The sequence below is a fragment of the Patagioenas fasciata genome, chromosome 2, assembly GCF_037038585.1.
Source record: "Patagioenas fasciata isolate bPatFas1 chromosome 2, bPatFas1.hap1, whole genome shotgun sequence".
NCBI classification, from domain to species: Eukaryota; Metazoa; Chordata; class Aves; order Columbiformes; family Columbidae; genus Patagioenas; species Patagioenas fasciata.
The window spans coordinates 38789402-38815500 of NC_092521.1; the positions used below are offsets into that span (position 1 = coordinate 38789402).

The following is a 26099-nucleotide window of genomic DNA, read 5'->3' on the forward strand; positions in this document are numbered from 1 at the left end:
TCATATTAAAATGCACTTTATTAAAATATATAAAGTAGAACAGACAGTATAGGACAGATGCTTTGAGGACAACATGCCAACTGTACACTAATATTCTAATTTTATATGAAGCCAAACTCATCTGCTTAAAATTCCTTTGATCCATAGAAAAATTCTTTCCTCCCCCCTCCCATGCTAAACTATGGTGGATACGTCAGGCTGAGAATAAAATAAATAAGGAATAAAGATGCAAACAGGTTACTTTCACAGAAATTTTCAAGCAGATTAAATAAAATCAAATGGTCAATTCTCATGCCAAAGAATTCTCATCTGAGTTATCATACTTTAATGTACACAAAAACCTACAAAATTTTAAAAAAGGTTTTGCTTCAATTGAAAAGAGTTGGTCTCTTAATCTCTCTTAATTTATCAGTATATTACATGGCTCTTCACCTGGCAAAAGAATAAACAAGACACAGAAAATCTGTGCGTATTTCCTACACAAAATGGTAGGAAAAATGAGTTCAAATGGCTTCGAAAATAATACAAAATCCTAAAGGGTGATTTGTATTTGAATGCCCAGAATTATTGATTTAAAAATAAGAGCTGCAGAAAACTCAGAGACTGTCCACACTGGATTTTTGCTGCACTAGAATCAGCTGAAGTATATAAATACCTTTCTGGTGAAAGAGCCACCAATAATTTTGAAAAACACAGTTCAAAACACTGTTGCTTCAACTCAGTTTCAGCTAGAAAAGATGCACATCAAAATAGTTTATTTAAAACTTCTTTCTTAAGGAACATATTTCAAGTGTGTAAAATCTTCCTATGAAACAGAAAGCAACTTCAAAATAGAACTTCGACTAAACTGCAAAAAATACTTGAGATGCTTCCTCCTAAATATTACGTTATTAGCACCTGACCAAGAGCTTAACATTCTTAACATTCTCTTTCTTTTTGGTGCCACAGATTTGTCTGGGATGAGAATCATTTTGGCAAGGAGCTTTTGTATCTGAATTTTGCAGACAGTGCATTATGAGACTGCCAGAGTATCCAAAAAGATGAACAGAGCAAGAGGATGTATAGAAGCAAGTATTTGATAAATTAAGCCTGGAACAGAAAGAGACATGAAGTAACGAAATTTGTCTAGTTGTGGATAAGGAGTTTTTCCCCAATCCAAGTCCCTCAAAATACAGTAGTGCCCAGTAACTTGAGCATTCAACTGACAGGAATTATTTCTCGTCAAAGTCAAATACTAAAAAAACCTATGATAATGATGCTGATGTTACAAAGTCAAGAGACACTCAAGGTTAGCAAAGCTCCTACAACTTCAGTTTGTCCCACTTGTGTTGGTCAGACAAGCCTTTCCAGCAATAACTTTTCTATATGAATTCTGAGGTCTCCTTGAAGTGGAAAAAGTAGTATATATACTCAGTATTTTTTCCCTCTTCCTGCTATCACTGAACATATGCAAGAACATCATATCTTACTGTACACAACCACAATCTTACACTGAAAATGGAATTGTTTTTTTTCTTGGAGAGCCTTTCCCAGTTTTAACCATTCTGCTGCATCTCTGGTTCACCAACCCATTAAGTGTGTAGTGCAGCTAAGCCTATTCTACAGTGGATACCTGCTTCTGAAAGGACAAGTCTCCTTTCTTCACCTCCCAACATCTCCCTTCTAAACATCTGACCTCACAGAGAACTACCCAGACCATTAAATCTGCAGAAAACATCTTGAACTGGCTCAGTATGGATCACAGGAAAACAAATGCTGACACAAAGGAGGAGGCATCAGGAACAGGACTCCTCCATTAGCAAGTAGTCATTACACCAACTTCACTGTATGGAAAAATCAGACCAAAAAATGTATTTCTACATTTATTTGAGATATTAAGCACCATTCCTTTTCTTTCTGGAGGAAAAGAACTCGTGCATAAGGAAGCTGAAAGCTAAAAGTTTCACATGTCCATTAACTAGTACAGCACTCCATAGCTGATTTTACAATATTATATACTATTTTTACAGCACTTTATATGCACATGAAATTCCTTTTAATTTCAGCCTCACAAACTAGACTCCCAGCAGTCATCAAATCGGTTGCAACATGACTAACACCATCAGGAATGAAACTCTTCTATTTGTAGGTTTGCTAAAAATCCTGGAACAGTATAAGAACTGTCACAGCTCTCTAAATGTGATCACCTCCTTTTCTCACAATCCTGCCTCATTTTCCAAGCTCTCAAAGTCTGCAACAGAGTGATGATCCCATTTTATACTAAGCTTGATTCAATCCAAGAGTAATGCTCATGCTATTAAAATAAAAAAGGCAAGGGGTAAAGCAGGAAATACTAACAAAGCCTGCAAAAATATGAATACTGCAGTGGAAACAAACTATGGTTGCACATGCAAATCAATTCCTGAATTCCTGACTCTATCAGTAGCTTTCTTTTAACTGGAAACTTCTGTGCATTTTCATAAGATATTTTTGTAATGGAGCAGAAGCATGCTAATCCATTCCATGAAGGATCATCGGAAGGACTACATTCTTTAGACTCACAACACTGACCTTGGCCTAACTAACAATTGGAAAAATGGGCAGTAATCCATAAATCAGCCAACAGAGGGAAACAAGTAGCTATAAAACCTGTTAGCCAGAAACAGAAATGCATGGAAGCAGCAATTTTTGGGCTCAAGCCAAATTTCATAGGGTTTGGGCTTTAAGCTTTCATGTAAGTCTCCTCTTACAATTCGCACTTCACTTGTCCTTCCCTCATCCCACTTGCTACTTGTTACACAATCACATTTAAGTGAGATTGCTTCTTTTATCCAAAATACAGGAGTGGCTTCCCTTTGGAGTTTCCCAAAAACTGGCAGTAAAAATTAAGATTCCTATCTGCTACCCTGCAGTCTCAAACAACATTTTAAATAATGAGCATGTACTGAACTTCTTGTGTTTGCAAGGTTAGAAGAGTGCAAGGGGCTTTGGAAGAGAGAAAAGTAAAATATAGCAAAATAGTCTGTATTCAAAACAAACCTTTGCCACTCAAGCTCCAGAACTTTGACTGCCAGGATCTGTAAATGAAGGACTCAAAACACAATATAAACATCTGTGTTGGACCATAAGACATGAAACATGTTCAAATAAAATGTGGTATTGCTATTTTAAGGTATAACATATCTGACTTCTACACTGCTGTTCTAAAAAGAGAAAGCTATCCCCGGAGTTTGGTACAGGCTGTTCAGTATTTTTTTTTTTTTTTTTACAGTCAATATACCCGCTTAACATTTTTTTAATATTCTCTTCCAGCAGATAGAATGTGTTGTTACATAAACTGAAAACAAAAAAGATATAATTTTTAGAAGTTAAAAACTAATATAGAATTACACATTTTAATGTATATTCTGAAATTCTTGCTGCACGGTTTTAACAAAAATTGTGTTAACGTGACCATGAATACGTCATCTCCACAGATCAAAGTATTTTTCTCAAAATATTTTCAAACAGGGGAAAAGACACCTGGATATTGGGACAGTGAAACAAAAAATTTGAGAAACAGAGTATATGCTTGCTAAACAAGAATTATGTTTATTTAGCTAGTGATTCACCTAGAGGAGTAAATTTTCACTTTCATGATAGCAATCTGTCAGGCTTGCAAACACCCAGAAATAGGAATTAAAGATTATTTTAAATGTAGTTATAAAGGTCATAAAAAGTCTGATTTAGACTGAGGTACATTTACTCAAAACTGAGATTCATTGAGTGGTAGCAAACAAACAGTTCCTCAGACAAATGCACTTTTTCAGTATACATGTTACAGAAAAAAAAATAAAGAAATGTGCATTAACTGGTGGTGCCCACCAAGCTGCATATTAATATTCTCTTACACCAAACAGTTTGAAACAAGGGAAATGTCATTCTAATATAATTTCATGTTACGTTTCATTTGGCTAAACTGCAGCTTAAAGTTGCTTTGCCATATTAAAAGATTACTACAATAATTTTCACATGAACATTTAGACTTGAGTTTTACTCCAGGACTAAATATGGCATGATTTGCTTTTAATCTGTTGAATAGCTAAAAACTGACAATTAAAAAAACTACAACAAAGAAAAAATTAAGTTGAAGCAATGTGAATCTCACATCATTGAACCACTTCTAATGGTTAAATGTTAGTATTTAACAAATTCAAAGAGTTAATGAATCCTTGCATTCGTTCAGTCTCCTGTGCCTTATAGCTAGGATGCATAAATACAAAAGACAGCAGATACTGGTAAAAGCTTCAGGACAGAAAGTGCTTGACGAAAGTACAGTTCTCAAGTGTGTTTGGTGAGAGAGTATAAGGGCAGATGCACTGATGAGAACCATTACAAGAAGAGTCAATTTTGTGTTAAAGTGTTCAAAGATGTCACCTTAAGCAGAAAAAAGCTTTAATAACGTCTTCTTAGACATATTAGGCATTTCCAGAGTCTACATCATTAGTGTTGTAATTCTAGCTGGACATCTCCGTATAGTTATTGTTTGTTTCTATTTCTCTCCTGAAAAAAAGAAGAAAAAAGGAAGATAATATATTAATACAGTTCAACATTATCTGCTTTCCTATCATCAGAGCAATTGTATTGCTTGGATTTTCTCCAGGCAACAAGTTTTCAAGGAAAAAATTTCACTTTTTTCAGGAATATGAAATAACTAATTCAAGTCAACTTCTTTAAAAGAAACACAGAAGTATATATAAAACTAAAAGGCAAATATGTTTCAAATACAGCCATCAAAAATAAAAGGTTTTACAGTGCTGCTTTTAAATCACTTCCAAAAAAATGTAATGCACAAAGTGAGCTGAAAAAGGAGACCAAGTGATCTACAAACAAGGCAAGAAAGAGGTACCCTAAATCTTCCGCTTAATTTGTCAAAAATGTTCTGCATTAGTATTTAAATAATCTACTCTCCACCTATTATATCCCCAAAAAAGTGATGATCATATTCCCAGGTATCTCATTCAAAGCTTACTGTAATGAAATGTTTCAATGTGCTTAAGATCAAAAGGTAAAGGAACAAGCTAGCACAGTACCACCTCCTCCATACATACAAACACATGGCTCGAATGGCAAGAAAAATAATTTAAAAAAAAAAAGCCATCATACTTTTTTTAAAAATTACTTTTAGTCACAAAATGCAAAACCAGTGAGGTAGGAATGGCTGGAAAAAGGCCCACTTGAATGCAAGCCTAAGTTGCAGTCAAGACCATATTCACTACAAAGCCCTCAGAGCATTATGAGATGTTGCATTTGGTGTAAAGGTACAAAGTGTGTGATGTTGTCTGTGTAATACAAACACGGATAAACAACTTGGCATGGTTAAGGGCTAAAATACTAACTGAGCTGTGTCCCTATCAACGACTAACAAATCCTTCTTCTGTAACAGAGTCTAACCGAGTAAATAACATTTTCAGTGCATTTTCTCTAATTTGTCAAAGATAAACACACACTTAAGCATTACGACTACCTCTAGGAAAAAAATAAAAACAGATAATGAGCTCTATCTCATTACCTTCATTATATACCTTCTAGACTGTAAAAAGATACTGTAGTTTGACTCTAAGGAACTAAGAATTTATCTTCCAATAGCATTCCCTTTTTGAATATGTACAACTGAGCACATTATATAAATGTTTTAAAATACCTCCACAGAAGATGCATAGGTTCATTTCCAGTATGTTATAAACTGAACATAAACATAATAGGGAAAACCAAAATAAACCAGGAGGCATTTAAACCATTATTTCAAAACCACTCTGATATCATCCTGAAACTTTATTATGCTAGAAACTATTTAGGAAAAGTCCTAATTGGCATATGGACCCAAATAAATTCTGCCAAAAAGACACTATAATGAAAGAAGAGGATACATAAAATTTATACTGGTTATTAGAGTACAGCTGCTGGTGTAATCCTCTCCAAAACAGCCCTCTGAGTTGCTATAAGATGAACACTAAAAAAGTAAATCCACACAGGGTTCTTGCTCACAGTCCCAGCAGCTCTGTATCTAAGACCTGTCATTCTCTATGGCAGAACTTCAGTCTATTTAACACAAGAGTGATAATTGCAATATTCTGCTAGAAATCATTTTTTCCTAATTCAAAGAAATGTAACTAATATTTGCACAGTAAGATATTGGGTTTAAAATTTGAGATTGATAGTAACAGTCATTAATTCAAACTGATATGTTAACAGAGCACATCTAGGCTGAAAAAGAGATGATCCCTGGCCTCATGCCTCACTATGCATGTAAGGCATTCAAAAATAGCCTGCTTGTGCACATCTCAGATTATTCCTCTACTATTAGTAGAATTCAACTGAAAGAACTGCACAAAGTGCTAAAAAAATACTACTGCAGTATTAAGCAGGAGTCTACGAAACTGTGATGTTAAATAACGAAATATCAACATGTTCACAATTTTAAATACTACCTACATACAAATAAAATCATCAGTTCCTTCCCATTTGCAAGTATTACATCTGTAACCACTGAGCCAAGCTGTCCAGAAAGCCTCTCTCTGCACTGCAAACTGCTGCACAGTAATCAACCTTGTGCTTTGTGTAGCTCCTGAACTCAAAATCATTTAAGTTCATAAAAATTCAAAGTAGAAAGGTAATGATATCCTGACCACCTTCTTCCAGCGGATTGAACAAAAGAAGCGTTACAAATTTCACGTGCATTTTGAATTCTACAGAGGAAAAGGCTTTAAAACCACACCAGTGCACCTTTCCTATAGTCTCAAAGTTATATATCACTACACCTATATTTAAATACTTAAAGCAGACATACAAACTTGACATTTTGCAAGTGCACAGTATTTTCTTTAGATTGATATCAGTGACATCTGACACCCTATATAGCAAAAGGGACAACAAAAAATCCTGATTTATTCAAAACACAGGTAGTGCTATTACACTCAAAAGTAAATTAAACTCTTTCTTTTAAGTCAGATCACACTCACTACCACTGCCTTTACCCATCTCAAAAAGCTTTCTTCCTCTGTCTTGCAGTTGCCTTTTTTTTTTCTTCCTAGTTTTCCATTGGACAGCTTTTGTTTGATTGGTTTTGTATTAAAAAGTTATCACAGACAAAGCAGCAGAAGATTTTACCCCCAGCAGGTTTCCTGCATCAGAGCAGAGAAAGTTTACAGTGTTACTGACTGGATTCCACTACATTTCCCTTTCATTAAAAAAAAATCTCTTATTTGTTATATTCAGATGAGCAAAGCCTTTTCCACATCTCTTGCAATGCTCTCAGATAAAAAGCTTCTCCAGTCAAGTGAAGTTCCCTGCCAGAGGTGAGCTTCACTTCAGAACTTGCTGAGGTGAAATTCCCCAGCTTTAGAGGGAGCTTAAGAGCAGGTCGTGGAAATTAGGTACCATTTGAATCAGAACTATGTGGGAATGCATCAGCTGGTTAAAAGTAGCTGCCAGACCATGCAGGTAACTTTTTACACAAGCTGACAAAAATCGAGTGAAGGTGAACCTAAGAAGGCTTGGGCCTCCAAAACATTCATCGATCTAGTGCAAAGTTATGGAATTAACAGTATAACTTCTTCTGAACTGTGAGGTTGACTGATTTCCAAACTTCAGTTCTCTGAATTCAGCACACTAACTGAATGATCCTGTGCTGAAAAGTAGCTGCAATGTAATTTATCCTCAGATTTAACAAAATCTCTATGCTAACCAAATTCAACACGACAAAAGCATTTCCTGATCCAATTTGAAAGAAACTACTGAGACGCACACAACATTGCCTCCTGGAATCTTTTGTCAAAAACAAGGGAAATGAAAAAGCCTCATTTCAAGCAGCAAAAATGTAAATGATAGCCTAACAACAAGAAGCTACTACAGCCCTCAGCTCTATTTTCTTCTCAGATCCCACAAACTGAAGCTCAAGGTGAAGGAAGGTAGACATGAAAGGACTTTTGGTTTTTTTTGTTTGATTTGGGATTTTTTTTTTTGTTTTGTTTTGGTGTTTTGTTTTTTATAGCAGTTGCAAGTGCAAGAATTTCAAGGTGTCCATTTTGAAAGCTATCCAGGATTGCAAAGTTGCACAGGCAAATTGCAGATAATTTCCACAGACACTCGCCTTCAGCACAATCAGCTCTACTTGCAAAAAAGAAAAACAACTAGAATTTTGCCAAACTTTTGCATCTTAATGCAATGGTAAAATGTTTATGCCTGAAGCTGTCTGCTTTGCCCCTCTCCCAAGAGGTAGCATCCTCACCACAGCTTCAGAAGGCAATGTGTAGCACATCACAGCTGCTTCACTGCAAACTGCAGTTTAATCTTCAGTTTAAAAACTCTGCTCATCTGCAAAGTAAGCTAACATGTCAGACTGCATTTTGTGAAGCAAGGCAACAGGCACACATCTCTGCTGCCAACTCCACTGCGTAGGCAGAAACACCTGGCAGGGGCAGAACAGACAGCTGGAGAGCTGCTGAGAAGGAGCCACAGCAAAGTTCATGAAATCTCATTTACTAATAGCATCAGCCATATTCTGTAGTTTATTGCACCCCCGTGTACCATTACAGCTATGACAGCACAAACATTGACCTCAGTGCTTGAGAACCACAATGAAAAACAGATTACTGAGAAAACTGAAATATGCTAGAAATAGTTCACTCCATTTATTACAAGCAGTTCATTGGCTGTTACTATCAACTACACTACTGAAAATTTAAAATTGCGTAAAATAAAAACTTCTCACTCTTGAATTCTAAACTAGGGAAGGTAAATCTACTGAAGACAGAGAGCACCTCACAACCAGACAAAAATATTTAAACACATTTTTCTGAGAAGCACTTCTGGAAACTCTGGGAAGATGGGAGGGAAGGATTGGATAGGAAGGATCTCTAGAAGCCTTACATGGGCATAGAAATTTTTCCTGTGGAGATGCCAGCCCCCGCCAACCATTTTCTTCTCTTCCCTATCCCAATATGAAAACTACAAGGCACAAATTAAAAAAGTGAACACCGGAAGTCAAATGAGGTTTTACAACTCAAGAACAGTTCCTTCTTCCGGTTAGCCTTATGAATTAATACTCAAAGACCCTGCTGCTGCAGATCATTTCAATTCCAGACAGGAAGTGAGGCTTTCAAGCATATGAATATTAAGAAATTCTGAAAAACTACAAGACCTAGACTCCTAATTTATTTATTCTTCCTATTAGTTTTGAGGGTATTTTAATTATTTCAGCCTCTGAAACATACTTAGCAATAGTAGAAATGTGAACAAATTACTGTAAAATGGTAATTAAATTTAAATTGGAGCAGACAGATGCATTGTTAGTGGAACATGGACAGACCATATTATTTTATTGTGGTAATGATAACGGCAATAAGAACTTAATCCACATCCGAAATTCCACAGCACACTAAATAATAGGGTACAAACATTTAGAAGACAGAGAAACAGAAAGAAACCCAACTACTTTAAAAATAGCAGATGATAACACACAACAAGGAAGGGCTCTGCAAAAACCAAGCTTGAGTTTCATGAGCCAGAAAAGCCCTTCCAGTCTTGTTTTCCCAGGTGGATACTTTCAGTGATGGATTACTCAATTCTAACTACCAGTAGCAAGTGCTGCCTTTCAGTCCTGTACATTGTTAAAACTGAAATATCAGTTTTTAATTAGGTACAAGGCAGCCATTTCTGCAAGTTTTAAAAAAATAAATAAATAAATAAAAATCAAGTGTCTAGGTCCTCATTACTGTTTGTTAACAGTGCTCACAGCATAACATTGGCTTTTGAAGACTGACAGATAGCTTCTAACTACATCTATGGAAACCACATTGAGTAATGATCACTGTCCCAGCAAAAGGAGCAGAAAGGTGACTTTGACACCATTTTTAATTTTTCTCAAATGCCCATGAACAACAACAGCAAGACATTATTTAATTGCCCTGCTAAGGAATCTATAGTAACCTTGGAAGGGAAATGACATCCACTGTACAGCCTACAAAATATACTAGACAAGAATCTTTCAGACAATTTAGTAGCAGATGTAGCCGGAATTTTAATAGCTATACCTGTATATTCAAGGTTCTGCTTTTGCTCTATAAGATTTAAAATTGTTGTTTTTGAAGTCAAGAAGTAAAGCTCAATTCAAGATTGAAGTCTTCTCTTAGACAGCTACCTTCATATCTAAGTACACTGAAGAATCAGATTCCAGAAATGAAAGATCTCTTGAGCATTAAGGTAAACCCTATGGTTGATATTCCTAGTTTTTCCAATAGGGGTCTCTATTTTACAGGAGAAGCTGGTCTTTCAAGTCCCAGAGTCAGATAATTTAACCCATGCTGTAAAAAGGACTCTGTAGGCTTCATTTTTCAGATAGGAATTTCAAATCAAAAAGAAAACACATTACAAGATCCATGCAAGTGTCACTATAAACTAAGATCACCTGAAAGTTTAACTACATTCCATTTCTTTCATTAAGCAGTCCAATATTGCACTTTCCCTGTTGCACCACCTTTTCCCTTCACAGGAGAAAGGCACCACTACTCAATGCTTATATAGCCACTTTATACAATACCATATTTTAACACCCAGATCTCTCCATGCTGCCCTCATCCCGTCATAAATTCTAGCCCCTACTTGTGAACAGAAACAACTCCACCAACGACACAGAAAATGAGCTCATTTGAAATCCATGTGTCGATAAGAAAAGAACTTGTAGGTAATTTTTTAGTGTTTCCAAAAGACTAGAGATGCAAAAGCAAATGAAGACATAACTAACACAGCATCATGGGCTGAAAATTCTGAATAGTATATTTAAAATTATTCCAGTTCCAAATTATCTTCTTTCTTCTCCCAAGACCAGGGGTACATATTCGTCTCACGATTACCAAGGGAGCAAAAACTGTACCTGCTGTTTCTATTTTCTGACCATATTGGTTTTGTTTTCTTAAAACAGACATCAGACCTGCAATATCATCTACATTTATGAAAAGGAAACTGTGGATAAACACATCAAGGAAACTGCAAAATCATGCCCCTTGAAACAACACCAAAAGCATACAGGAAATGCTCAAGTTCCTCAAAAAATAAAACATAACCTGTTTCACATTTACTGTTTCGAACCTCTTTTAGATGTGAATAGGCAAACTTTAAGCAGCTGTCTGGTACAACTATCATTTAACTGCATTAAAAATGTTGGTCAACCACGTGTTTTTCTTGACTTGTACCAGGACTGTGGATGTATCTTTGTCTGATTTTGACATTATAACCTAATAGCTGATGGTTGGCAGGTAAGGGGAGGAGGAAGTGTCTTCGGTTTACTCTTACTGGATGTTTTCTCACTTCCCTCCTTCCTTTCAGATATTTTCAAGAAATACCAAATCAGGCATAAAGTCAGTAGTGTCCTGGAGTGGAAAGCACTCACACTGCTTAACACTGCAGTTCAATTGTAAACCAATTATCAGAGAAACAGAAATTGCATTAGTACCAATAAAAGGGGAAAAAAAAGAAATTACTCTTTTTGAGTCAGAAAGTTTTAGCTATATCAGCACTCCTATTACAAGATCTGTAGTACAACAGGAGAAAGCCAACATTTTAAATTCTTATTTATCTGACATTTAAAGGCTTCCTGAATAGTAAAAATTCCAAATGCAAACTAGGTCAACACAAATATATACTGAATTCTTCTATTTTCTCCCATGGATAAAATTTAATTATTTTTCTGAACTATCTCACTAAGAAAACCACCTAGAGCATTCTACCGCTATGTGGAATCATTTTTTTTTTCCATTATATGCCATAAAAGTAGAATTCTGCACTAAAAAGCATTCAAAAGAAGTCCTAGGACAACAAGTAATTGCAGGTTAACAAGCCATGGCCTGAGGGTAAGGAAGTTGTAATCTTCCAATAAATGCATATTTCATCAAAACAACATCTCATTTTGATCCTTGTATGTAAATGGTTCTCAGTAAAATCTACTAATACAGATTTTTTTTCCTTTCAATACCCTTTATTTTCCTAATGTAATTACATGCTCTTAAATGGCATATTTTAAGATTTTCATTCCATTTTTTTTAGATACTTGTGCTACTGCGTTCTGTTGAAAGGCAATCAAACACATTTTTAAATAATCTGCAAACAAATATGCACATTTACACCACAAAGCAGTAGTTCATACTAAGGACTAATGCAATTTCAGATTATTTCAATCTATTAGTGACAGAACTCATGAAAAACATTGTTGATTTCTTTGCTCCTTTGGTGAAAGATCACAGCACTTGTACACTTAGAATAGGACACTGGCACCTGCACCGTAAAAGTGCGATTACTGCACATATTTGTTTCCAACCCCAATTGTAGCTACCTTACCCAAACTGAGGTCATATCCAACAGTGGTAGACACTAGTGTTCTAATATCTACGCTTAAAGAGAGTATTCGTAATCATTTGCAAGTAACCTTTACCAAATGGTAAAGTGACTGAAGTTTCATGTTAATCACAGACTATTCATTCCGCTTTTATTAAGTGTATGACATATTTTAATAAAATATACTGCTAGGTCATATCGGAAGTTAATTATTGGTCCCCCTGAGTTGTTAAGATTAAACTCTTACAACCAATTACTTTAAAATAAGTTAGCTGGAACGATGAACAGTTACGAAGTAAATTAAATCTGTAAATCATATGTTGTTTACTATGTTTAGATCACTGGCAGTTTGAAAGTTTGTTACCACCTATGCAACAACAAAACATTTATCGAACTTTAAGGAACATGTACATGACTACTGCTGCTTGATGCATTTAATATTTTATTAACAGCAATGAACACATTTTTCATGACAGAAACACTGGAAACAATGTGATTGCCACAGCAAACGGCCATGAACTCAATTTACACAGTGCTATGGGTAGCAGAACGTGCACTAATTTAAAGACAGATCCATAAAAGCCTACTTAGCACTAGGAAATAAAGGATTACTCAATTAACCAGAAACCAGAGTTTATAATACTAATTGTTGCATTCCCAAACTGTTATTTAATCATAAAAGTGTTGTATGTTTACAATTTATAAACAGGTTATTTGTATACTGTGGGATAAAAGAAGAAACCTAGAGGCTTAAAATCAACACTCGATAAAAGAATGGTAAAGATGATCTCTCAGGAGCTGTCATTAGTTTAATTCGGACTTCCTACATTTTAAGTAGGTATTTGTTTGCTTAAGGCATATCTCAAATTCATCTACAAAGAGCAAACCTCACAACTAGATATGCAGCTCTCTAGTCATTTTTTGTATGATGCAGAGGACTCAATGCCTAATATGCAAGTATGTTTTCTCCTAATAGCATTGGGAAAGGTAACTGTTAACAGATAAAAGTAGAGTTTGATACTGTGTTTCCCTGAAGACACTAAAGGAAACAGTAACGTGACTTTATTACACAAATATACATAATCACAGTCACCTAGTTTGAGACCTACTAAATGCTGAATTTAGCACTTTAAATTTTAAGTTTAGCATACATAGAACAACTACCAAAAATCTGTGTTCCCTGTCTCCATTTCATGGTTTTCACCTATTATAGTGGGAACAAAAGCACAATTAAAACACACTATCTTCCTGAGTTGCTAGGGCATGTCTGAATTATGACTCCTTTGATAACTTTTTTCACAAAACTAGATATTTTTGAAGCAAACAATTTATTTGTGAAGTGTATTATAACATGAAAAACTAAGAAAATAATGAAATATTACGGCTGCAGAAAAACAGGATAATCATTGCCCTTCTGAAATACTACCGAAATCACAGTGAAGTTGTACTAAAGCCTGAAAGGGGTGGTTTTCCTCTAACACCGAATATTAGTTAAGAATGTGGTCTGTCCTCCTATCATCAAGATGTCACAGAAGTAACAGTACTAATTTAGGGCACATTCAGTATTCTCTTAAAAAAAAAAAAAAATTCAAAAGGCATTACACACCCAACTGAGATATTCATCTTGCCTCCAAACAATGCAAACACTTCCAACATGTCAATTCACTGCAGAACTGTGCTATAAAACCACAAAACTGATTTTGGGTATGCACGACACTGGTCTATAGGACATTTAATGTGTGTAGAAGGATTAGGAATGTACAAAAGGGGTGGAACCATTGCAGTACTAGAAACCTAGGAGAAGAAGGCCATGAAGCAGTGAAATTCTTACACAGCCAGAATTGTGGCACCTTCAAAAAGTGAACAAATTCAGGACTTCACATCCCACAGGCCCCTAATTAGCATAAACTCTAGACTTTTGTGGGTTTTTTTTATTCAGTAGGTGATGTGACAGGATGAATGGGGAGCACTACCACCAAACTGCACTGATGCAAACTCCTATTTCCGAATCAGTACATTATCTAACTGGCACAACAGTTGCCGAAATGTGTCTAACCATGAGACAAATCATATATATGGAGTTACTAGCAAGCCTGGACAGAAAAATATACTGAAATAAATATTGTGGTCAATAGTGAACACAAGCGTTTTAGTAGGGAGAATACACACAAAATAAAAGCAAACAAGTGCTCTAGAAGAGCTTAAATTAAATGCCTTTTTCTCTTGTCTGGTTTTCTGAAACACTTCCAAAACTAAAGGTTTCTCTTCAGATTTATCATAGCTAAACTTTTCAGAAATTAACTACACATCACTTTTTTTAGGAATTGCACTATGAGAAATGTCCAAAAAATAATTCTGACACTGTACAAGTCATCACTGTATCACTTTTGTGTTTCACAACTGTACAAAAGACAAATTTAATCATGCTGTTAACATTATGTTAAAGCAGATTTTGAACTGAAATGTTATGGTAAATAAAGTAAGTCTCTCCTGTAATTTCAAGTCCTTTTTGTGACATCCAGAACCATAAAAGTCTAAACTAGAACACTTTAGTTACAGGTAATACACTCAATTCAGTTTTTGTTTGCTCCAAAGGGTAAAACATGTCAGAACTCTGCTTAAGCAGGCCTGTGTTAGTACTGTGGTTAAACACATACCTGTGTCAACAAAACAATTTACAAGAACTTAAACCTTTTCATCAAGAGCCAGTTATATCAAGTACAGACACCTTGGGTAAAAAGCACCACTTTCTGACTCACTCGCACACAGAAAGCCCAGTTGTTCCCAAAACCAGAAAAAACAGGAGAGCTACTTCAATGACATCAATTTCTTACCCTACGCATGGCTTCCTCCTCCTCTTGACGCTTCTCATAATGTGCAAAGTCATCAAAGATTGAGGTGGTATGCTTGAAAGTAGCAATTATTTTAAGCACTTGCTTGGCTTTTTCTAGGGGTACCTCTTGAGTGTCCCTCGAATTGGTAACCGGTTTGTTGTCATTGTTTTCCAAGCGAATATGCCGCAGTTGGTTATTGGGAACGTCTTTGACAAAGATCCATTTGACATCAAACTTCCCCTTCCACTTATCCTGAGACCAGACACCAGCATAGGCATTGTAGTCCACAACAGACTTCATCTCAGCCACTCCACAAAAGTGTCCACTGCCATTCACACTGAAGAGTAAATAGAGTGGGCCTTTTCCATTCAGGGAACGGTATGCAGCATCCAAGCGCTTATTACCATGTTCAGTACTACACCAGATAGAGTACTTAATGGAGCGATGAATATCGTCCTCTGAATAACTTTTGATTATAAACACACGTCCATTCTTCAGATTCCAATCGAAGTCTTTGGGATTGTAGTTGTTTATGGCCTTTAGTTTCTCCAGCACTGGGTGCACTTCCACACCAGAAGGTGAGGAGCTGACAGATACAACACCTAAACCAAAGTTCTCACTAGCAGCTCCATTGTTCTGGCTGAAGCCCACACCCCGATTACGAGGAGCTACCCAGCGGTTTTGCAGCTGTTGCTGCTGCAACTGGTGAGGTTGGGCCTGCTGCTGAGGTCCTTGTTGCTGTTGTGGTTGCTGTGGCTGAGGCTGCTGTTGAGGCAGTTGGCTTTGCACCAGTGGTGGTGGTTGAATTAATGGCTGAGGCTGCTGGATTATAGTCTGAGGAGGCAGTACTGTTTGGGCCGGGGGTGCTTTTACCACTGACCCTTTGTCATCCCAAGTTCCAATATTCATGTTGTGTTTTATAGGTGGTGGTGGTACAGCGGGGCCCCCAATGCCCACATTACCTTTAGGCTTAAGTTTCGGCTGAGGTTTAGCAGGCTTCCTTGCAATGGCAGCCCAGGAGGTTGGTTTAGGTGCTGAACTGCTAACTGGGGGCACGCTGTTTGCTGCAATGCTTGTCATACCTGTACTGCTCAGAGCTGAACCTACGGTTTTTGTCACAGCAGCCGTCATATCTCCACCAATTTTCAGTCCAGTCATGCCTTGCTCAATGCTGCTAATCCCAGGCACCTTGCTCAGAGTATCACTGCCAAATCCAGCCTGTCCATCTGCTATGGCCCTCCCAAGAGAACTCGGTGGATAACCATAGCTGCTGCTGTAAGCAGAGCTTTGCGTTGATTGTCCCTGAGATCCACTTGTCCCCCATGTAGAGAAGTCTGCATTCCCAGGAAAAAAATTAAATCCATGCTGCCCAAGAAATGGAGGGGTATTTCCTAATGCCCCAGGTTGACTAAATACACCATCAGGTATGTAATGGTGTTCACCATTACTCATCTGTCCATAAGTTGTCAAGTATGGCATTGGAGGGTCGCCTGCAGTTGACCACGCTGCTTCACCTAAAGAGTATGGAAATCCAATGGATGGAGCATAATAACTAGGCATATATGGGTCTGACATTGGTGGATAGCTGTTACTCTGCAAGAAAATAAAATAAATCAGCAATGCAGGCAATTATGCTCAGGGAGAGGAAAAAAAAAAAAAAACAAACAAGCAAAACCCCGCATTATACAGTCTAAAACATTTTAATTATTATATGAATGCATTTGTAACTTCACCACTCCTTTCAACATAAAAGGTAAACAAAGTATCTGCTAGATATGGGCATTTTTTCCTCAACAGACCTTTTCAAAGCACTGAAGAGCTCATTTTTTTGTAATATATTATCTTTATTTTCAGTTACTGAGCTAGGTATAAAATACCTCCATGTCAACAGTATCAAGAGAATAACAAGCTACTTTAAAAAAATTAGTCATAACGACTGTAGTTTCATGAATACAGAAAAATAAGCTGCCACTATGATTTAAAGTTTTGGTATTCTTACTTTTTTTTTTGTAAAGTTTCTCACTTCTAATTGGAGACACCTGCCAGAATACTATAGTGAAAAGGATGCCTGTTTGTTTCAGGTGGAACACAAATCAAACTAACACTTCCACACTACTGAGAATGGGCATTAAGTACAATCTGTGGTCCAGGAGAACAAAGTTTCCTACCTAAATTCAAATTCCACTCCCAAGAGTCCTGGGTAATCACAGAATTCACTACTTAAGATAAAGCTCCAAGGCATTTGAAGGCCTATCCCCACATGATTTCTAATAATGTTTGGAGGAAAAACCACACATTATCATCCTCTAGCTGATGGCTCCTTACTGTATTATTTGAAAAAAAATGAGAAGGCAAGCAAAACTCCCTAAGCCTTTCAATAATTTGTAATTTCACCCTCTCTCAAGACCACTACAACTTACAAACTTAACTAAATGAATACTAACATTTGATTACAGAGACAATTCACAGCTCTGAAAGTCATTAACTTCCTTGCATAAGTTATATCAAGTTGTAGTAACATTAAGCTTCAATCTATTATGCCATCAACTGAGAGCTACTTCTACCAACTTCAAAGGAAACCATGTCCAAGCAGTTAATATTTTCTCAGAGCCAAAGAAACTGTTGTTTTGAACTGCATCCAATAGATACTGTAAATTTAAGGTGTGGTGTTTTGTTTGGGGGTTTTTGTTTTGGTGTTTGTTTTTTTTTTTCCTCAAGCTTCTTGTAACTGCATCTTTCTAAAGTCAGAGCAGAAACACAAGAGCAGGAGATATGAGAACATGTTTTTTACTGAGTCTTTTCCAGAATTAAGACTTTACCTGTTTAAGATACTGTATAAGACATGATAAGATATAAAATTATATTTCAGCAGATTTTCAGGCAAATAAGTAATGCTAAAAAATATCATCCAAAAATTAATTAAGTCTGGAAGTCAGTTGAACTCCAAAATTAACTTCAAGATAGTAAACAGTGTGCACTTACCTGATTTGTCTGACTACTTAGATATGGCTCAAAATCATCATCATTTACTGCATCCTTTTGATGAATCGAACCGTTTTGTACTGAAACTAAAAGTAAATCTGTATTAGGTATACTCTCTAAAAGATATATGTTGCATTTTTAATTTAGGTAACATTTCTTAATCATCTGTACATTGAAATACTTGTACCTGTACTTTGCTGAGACTGAACACATTATTGTTAAACACCGCTTTGTTAAATTTAAAGAAAATAGCTCATCCTATTAATGATCACGATCGGATCTCAGGAGATTTCTGGAAAGATGGCAACCAGAGCAGACTACTCGTGACTATTCTTTTTCCTCAGCTCCAAAGACAGAAGAAAGCACATCTTATTTGCACAGGCAGTAAATCGAGCATTTCCAGAAATACCAGACTAAGTGCAAATGTGCAGACCAACCAGATGAGGAACATTCAAAAGGTTGAGGGAGAGCTGCAACACACAGCTTTATCCTGCCAGGAGGAAAGCCAGTTACCCCCCAAGACAACCATGAAGAGCACCACTATTCGCCTATTTAATTCTGTATTTCCTACATAAATATTATACTGTACTGCATTAGCAGCATCTTTGAACCTTAGAGCATACAAAGCAAGACAGAAACAAGAGCTAAAGTCCCCAAGGGTAATTACAATCCTTTCCCAACAAATATGCCACTACACACTGGAATCTCTTCCTACCTGCTCTTCTTGGCCTCCTATTACCTTTCATTTCATCTACGGCATTACACCTACCTGGGATTTTCCAGCTGCCCAAATTACTTGAAATGTCTCTCTATCCTCCCCCAGGCTACTATTTAAACAAAGTCAAATTGCACAAACTTCTACTAAGTTCCATTGTTTCTCACAGTACAAAGCAGAACAGGGACTTAAACCAACAATTTGCAACTATACAACTTGAAGATGAAGACTTCTTCACAAAAATATACTACTGCTTTTCCAAACACACTTTTGTTATTTATCAAATGGGTTCAATGAAGAAAAAAAAAAATACAAACCACACAGCAAACACAACCACACAGTTTTACAGTGATCAGCAGTAAGGCAAATTGAGAAACCATGACTGCAGAAGTTACAACAAAACATCATATTTTCTGACAGCTGGAGACACTGAGTTAAGAACTGACTCCATGGTTTCCCTCTTTTAGCAAAAGATTTGGAAAAGTATATACAACCATGTAACTAAACCTTCAGCTTTGTTGGAGGTAGTGTTTAAGAGCGGGATTTTGTCTGTTTCATTCCAGGGGTTTTTTGCCACCCAAAATTCACATTGCAAACCAAGTAGTGCCTGGACCAAGTCATTTCAATTTTTTTTTCACATTTGACTTTAACACCTCTAAAACAAACTGTCTTCAGTTTCAGCTGAAAAGAATGACAATGTAATAGATATAATCACAAGGCACAACCAAAATTCTGGAAAAAAAAAAAATTCATTTCAGAGAGCAGTAAAAAGAGACGAAAGTTCATAACATAAAACAACGGGTTTTTCTTTTTCAAGGCAAATACCTGGGAAGGAAGAAACCCACTTGTGTTTTGATTATCTTCCTGGAAATTTAAGTCAGAACACTTGACATTTCACTTACTACAAATTGGCACAGTGCATTTGTATACTAGCTACAGCCAAATATAACCAGCCTAGGTGAGCACAAAGGGTTTTAAAACTTGACAGAACAGTATTTCTAAATTAAATACCAAATTCAAATTAACATTAGGTGTTGGGAATTTTTTTGCCTCATACAGAGTTTCAGTTAAGGTCATTAATCATCCTGAATTTACACACAATGGTAACACATTAATGAGCTGGAACACTATATTCCTCTTTATATCTGGCTCAGTCACACATGGGATGAGCTTCAAAATCTTTTGTCGATGTCATGTCCATCGCTTAGAGTTAACCAAATACTGTGGAGAGCACAATTCTCAAATACAATTCTGTTGTAATTAAAAACGTAGATGGAGGCATAGAAGTTTCTTAAAAGCATGCAACCACAAATAAAGGAATAAACAGCATTCTAGTCTTGACATGCTGCTATCAAAATTAAGCTCTTCATACTGACAGCTAATTTCCATAAAACACACATCTGCTGTGTTTATTGTTTCAGAGGTATCTAAAGGTCACTTAAGACAGAATTATTTTTGGTCTGCCATTACAACGAACACAGAATAATCTTGTAAATGTATTTTCTTATTTATTCTGTACTGAGCTCTTAAGTCAGCAACACAAAAGAGTTCTATACCAACAACTTTCCTAGTAAATATAAATATTCCCAGTAGAAGCGTGTTTCTTTGGTTTTTCATTCTAACTTTACATAATGTGTTAATAATGAAGAACGTAGCCCACACACATTTAATGAGCAAACAGATTAAGATGCATGCCTCATTCCCAAAAAATCTCACATTAAGTGTTCCAACCGAACATGGCAGCGATGAAGAATACTAATTGAAACTAATCTACAGTTACTAAAAATATCTGTATCAATCCAATCCTGAAAACACTGTATACTTCCGCAAACACTGCGAAAACTTAAAATGTAATTAGACACTGGCAAGAAACAACTCATCAAATTAAGGAACTTAAAACAACGTAAGCTTTAACTGCTCCTATCCTCTGAATAACCATTTGCAAAATGTACAAATTGTGGCCAAAGACACAAGAATAAGATTTTCATTACAAGAAGCTGTTACACCTTAATTAACATGAATAAATACTACAAGAAACACAAACATTTCATTCTTGTTTTAAACCTAATGCTTACATTTACGCCTACTACAAATTCCAAAATTTCATTATTTATGTGTATGTGTAAACACAAGTCAGCACTTTCCTATCACAGGTGTGATACACTGGCACAACAAACAAAAGAACAAGGTGGGAAAAAAAGGGGGAGTTTTGGGAATGACAATTTTTCCACATCACTGTAAGACATAATTTGATTAATATCAGTTCCTATGTTTTCTGCCAACTGTATAGTAGTTGACAACTAGAACAAGAAAACTTTAAAGACAGGACAATTTAGTCATTCAAATCTCCAAAATACCAACACAAATATGTAACACAACAGATCACTAGTACTGTTCTACACACTAGAACTTCAATCCTACAAATTCTGGTCAAGGGAAACAGTACTGTGCACCAATTTATAATCAAATAGAATAAAGCCTCAAAAGCATTTTACTAGACAATAAAAATCAGCTACATCCCAATATAATTTACAGTTCTACTATGTTTTGTTTCAATATGGAAAAATACTCTATTTTAATGCATGCACCCCTTATACTCCTCACTCACATTCTCTCATTTACTCTACCAGACATGTAGACAGTAATCTTTTTACCATGCTCTCTAACATTATGATTCTTAAGCACAGAACCAACTTCAGGTTAGTCTGTTAACTCAGTATCATATCTTCCCTTCAAGGTCCTTTAAGCTGGGACCTATCATGACACCTGAAAAGAATTACAGTCTGCTAACAGATGGTCAAGTAAGGATTGCTGATACTGACTTAATTTATCCTCCTGAAAAAGTCTCTAACCCAAAGCCAACTACTGTACCACAATCTTCAATCTCCCAGCCCTTTAATCTAATGCTAAATCATCATTTAGTTCCCTTAAATAGACATTATATCAAATGATTTAACAGAACGGAGGAGATTATTGCTTTGTTTCACTACAGTTTTCATTTTGGTTATATTCTCAGCAAGAGAACAAATAATAAGTATCCATCATTTAAAAGGATGCACTCCATAAAAATCTAAGTTCAGAAATGCAAAAATCTCTTCCTTACATAGCAAACTTAGACATGTGCTTTGATTCAAACATTCTGCAGCATTTACAAATTATTTATGTTAGCATATTTTTGTGTGCTTTAAGTTAAAGTAAAGCTGACTCCCGCATTTTCACTATTAAACATGCTGCAACATAATACCCAAATTGAAATACTTAGTACTTCCACTCCAATTCATATATCTGGTGTATACTTTAAAACTACTTGTATGATTCTCTAATAGATGCATCTGAATAACCTCACTAAAACTGAGATATGGTAATTCAAAGAACGTAAAGCCACAAACTACTTGCTAAAATTAATCAGACTTTTCATTTAAGGGCAACATGGAAAGTATAAACACAAACTACTTCAGACACAGAGAAACAGAAGCTCCAGTTTGTTTGGGGGCGGCGGGGGGGAAAGGTGGAACAATTAGAATATGAGAGAATACTATTACAGAATGACCAGTCTGAGAAGGTAAACACAAGTTCACTTTTCTCTGAATGCAGAGAAATTAAAAGGAACAGGCCAAACTCAGCAAGATTCAGGAATGATGTGCCACCTTGTAAGTGATATATGTAATAGGAAGCAGATAATCTGCACATAGACAGAATAACAGAATAAGGACGCTGAGGATAACATTAAATGACAGTTCAAAGAAAACAATTAGATTAGTTCACATAATGAACAGTGGGGAGCAAAGAGTACATGAGCTCCAAAAAAAAGTTTCTTATCTGCATAAAAAAATAATAAGCATATTAACACAAGAAGGTAGCAGCTGTGTACATGCTATTCTATAGCTCATCTTGTCATACACCTAAGAATTAAGTGGGCACAAAGTATTAGACAAAAAGAATTCCCAAATAGAGTATTAGCCTTTATAGCAAAGATAACAAATTCCAGACCAGAACTAAATTGCAAGATATAATCTGAGTTGCTGTTTACGACAGACTTGCCAAGAATTTTAGAGAGAAGAATATTAGGTAGGTAGTTCCTTGTTTCTGTGGGAGAGAAGAAACCCCACTGAGTATGGTATTTAAAAAACTAAGATGCTGACAGAAATATGAAAAAATAGAAAAGCAGAAGGCCTACAAGCACTAAGAAAATACTCTAAACTGACATAAAAATGAAAAAAGCCTACAAAATTTCTGAGAATAAGGAAGGTGATACATTCTGTTCACAGATATGAGTAACTAGTCACATGGTGGTTGTCTTGCAAGCAAAGGAAGCTGTTCAAAAGATTCTTCCTGATGATTCTAGCACACTGATTCTATGCACTGCAGAGAAAGGCCCAAGGTATACTGTTAAAGATATCACACAAGCATATTACAAAGTCAGCTAAAAATAAACAGCTATGTTATCGTCCAACTTCTGATATTAATCTTCATTTGAGAAATAAAACATTTTAAACTGATATACGACTGTGCCACAGTAAAAATTCTGGGAAGTAACATTTTGGCACACAATTTCCTGTTGTCTTGCTCTAAAATAAAAGACATCCTATAACTACATTCTCTTCCCACATTTGTCTGAAGATATATTAACCTCAATAAACAGCAATATTAGAGATTTATACAGAAATTCAAGAATCAACTTACCTTTGTTTCCCTGTCCTTTAGGTCTCTGTATATAGGAAAGTGGAAAAAAAGCAAAACAAGTTCAGTTAGAATCCTCTAATATTTACTTCAGGGTAATTCAATTTCTACGCCAATTCTGCTCTTTTCAAAATCAGTTTCAAATACTACGAAAACACGCTATTATAAAATATTTGATACTATATAGAATACTATCATATAAAATACTATACAACCTCGACAAAAATAATTCAAAAAATGAAAAAATTCACAAAAAGGCATTGAAATAATCTAGTCTTCTACAGCATGTGAAGCTTAAACAGTGCTGAAAACCTGAACAACAAATTAACTTCAATTACCCTTCCCTAACCCCCGCCCCCCTCCCGAAATACAAGCAATAAACAAAGCATAGAGTAAAAGAACAAAAACAGTTAGTAGCCTAAGAATACTACCACTACTAGAACTTCATTATCATCTGTCATCTTTTAGGTTGACTGATGGGTACTTATCAGAGAACAACATACAATGCCTTGCTCTTTAGATATACAAAGGAATATACAGTGATGTTGTAAGCTCAACTAGTAGTTGTGGGTTCCTTTCCTAGGCAATTAACAGTGAGAAAATGATACAGTCTGTATGGAGTTTTCACACAAGGAAATAATACCTTAAGGAGGATTTTTTTTTTTTTTTTAGGATTAGTCACTACAAAACACCGTTAATCTGTCATGCACTAAGAATCACCGCAACAGTACAAGTTACAGTATCCTTAATATCTCTATAGCAAAATAAAATAGGTTAGAAAAACAAACGCTAGTCCATAAAAATCTAATTCATCTTCTCACATATGTACAACTAAGCATGAGTGGGTCTCCAGGATCCATCACTCTAACAACTTTTAGTCCTGAAAAACTCAGTATTCAGAGGTTTGATAGTTCATGAAGCAACCACCTCCATCTTTTACGTGCATCTGTGTCTGAGTTATCATAAGACTGTTTAACACTGCTTAATCTAAAGCTACACTGGTTGGTCACCTCCCTCTCCCAATATCAAAGAAAAAAAATCTCTGTAACCTTAAAAAACCCAACTCATCTTCTGGGATGGATCTACTCCAGACACAATGGCATGCAAAAACCAACAACAGACACAGAACTAAAAAAGCTGGGAAGAAGCAGTCTTCGTGGAAAACAGAGCAATGCAAAGCTAAAAGATCACCAAGCTAGAAAAAATTGCATAAAAAGGAACTGGAGAGCATGCACAGAGACAGAAAAAAACAAAACATTAAAGACACATAGAGAAAATACAAGTGGGTAGAAGACTGCAGGGCCAAAACTTTTGGGGAGTGGCAGAGGCCCACGGAGGAAGCAGAGATCAAGACAGAATAGCTTCCAACCAGAAATGAAAAGGCAGCAGAGGCCGAGAAAGATAGAAAAATAACGACCCTAAGCTCTGTGAAGAACCAACTAAAAAAGTGCAGAACAGCACTTAGGAGAAACAGATGAGAACAGCCAGGAGAAGCAGCGACTGTGGGGAAAGAGCAAAAACCAGAGGCCCGAAGGGAGAGTAAGTGGGTGAGTAGATAGAAGGGCACGAAGAGAAAGGATGCGGTTACAAGAAGCCAGGGGAGCGCCAGGGAGAGAAGCCAGGGCCGGGCGTCGTGGGGAGCCGGGCCCCAAGGCGCTCCGGGAGTGGAGAGAGGGAGCAGCAGGCCGAAGGGGCTCGGTCGGGGAGAGAACACACAAAGGAGCCGGGCCGGGCGGCGGGGCCCAGGCGGCAGGGCGGCGGGCCGGGAGGCGCGGGGCTGAGCGCCGGCGGGCCCTGCGGGCGGGGAGGCGGAGCGGCTCTGGCGCGGAGCGGCTCTGGCGCGGATCAGCGGTTATAAATAGGGGCTGCCGGGGAAGGAGCCCGCCATCCCAGGCGCCGCCGGCTCCGATTGATCGCCGCTCCCCATGGCGGCGGGGACGGAAGGCGGGAGAAAGAGAGGGAAGGAGGAGGAGGCCGTGAACCGCGCCGCCCCGGCGGCGAGGGAAGGTGCAGGTGGCCGCCGCCCCCCCCGCCGGGGCTAGCGACGGGCCGGGGAAAAGGAAAGGGCAGGGAACGGACGGCCGCTCCCCCGTTCCGCGGCTGGTACCTGGTCGACGCTGGTGGCTGACATTCTTCACGGGGAGCCGCGATCCCCTCGCTCCGCTCCGCCTGGGCCTCGAGTGAATCCGCACGCCGGGGCCGCTCGCCCGCCGCGCCGCGCCGCTCGCCGCCGCCTCCTCCCCGCCGCCTGATTGTCGTCGCCGCCGCCTGGGCTCGCTGCGGCCACCGATCGGGTTCCCGTTGGAAGGAGCCGGCCGGCCGGACGCAGCGCCACTTCCCCCTCTGCTCTGGGCTCCGCTTCCCCACAATGGCGGACGGGCTCCGGCTCCCACTTCCGCTCCGCGGCGCCCTGACCTTCCGCTCCCCCTCCGCCGGCGTCGCCACTGACCTTTCCCTTCCCGTCCCCGCCTCCATGTCACGTGGGGACGAAAACCGCCCCGCGCGCGCCCGCCGCCAGCGACTCCGATGGCGCGGGGGTG

At 37.5% G+C, this 26099-nt stretch overlaps 1 protein-coding gene across 1 annotated transcript; it reads right to left on the reverse strand.

Moving 5' to 3' along the window:
• Positions 1-26044, reverse strand: YTHDF3 (YTH N6-methyladenosine RNA binding protein F3). Its single transcript, XM_065830007.2, has 5 exons — positions 25667-26044; positions 23563-23587; positions 18165-18250; positions 15183-16775; positions 1-4521 (listed from the first exon to the last, which is right to left on the reverse strand). The coding sequence occupies exons 1-5, from the start codon at positions 25688-25690 to the stop codon at positions 4498-4500; spliced, it is 1752 nt and encodes a 583-aa protein (XP_065686079.1). The 5' UTR covers positions 25691-26044; the 3' UTR covers positions 1-4497.
• Between the last annotated feature and the right edge of the window lie 55 nt (positions 26045-26099).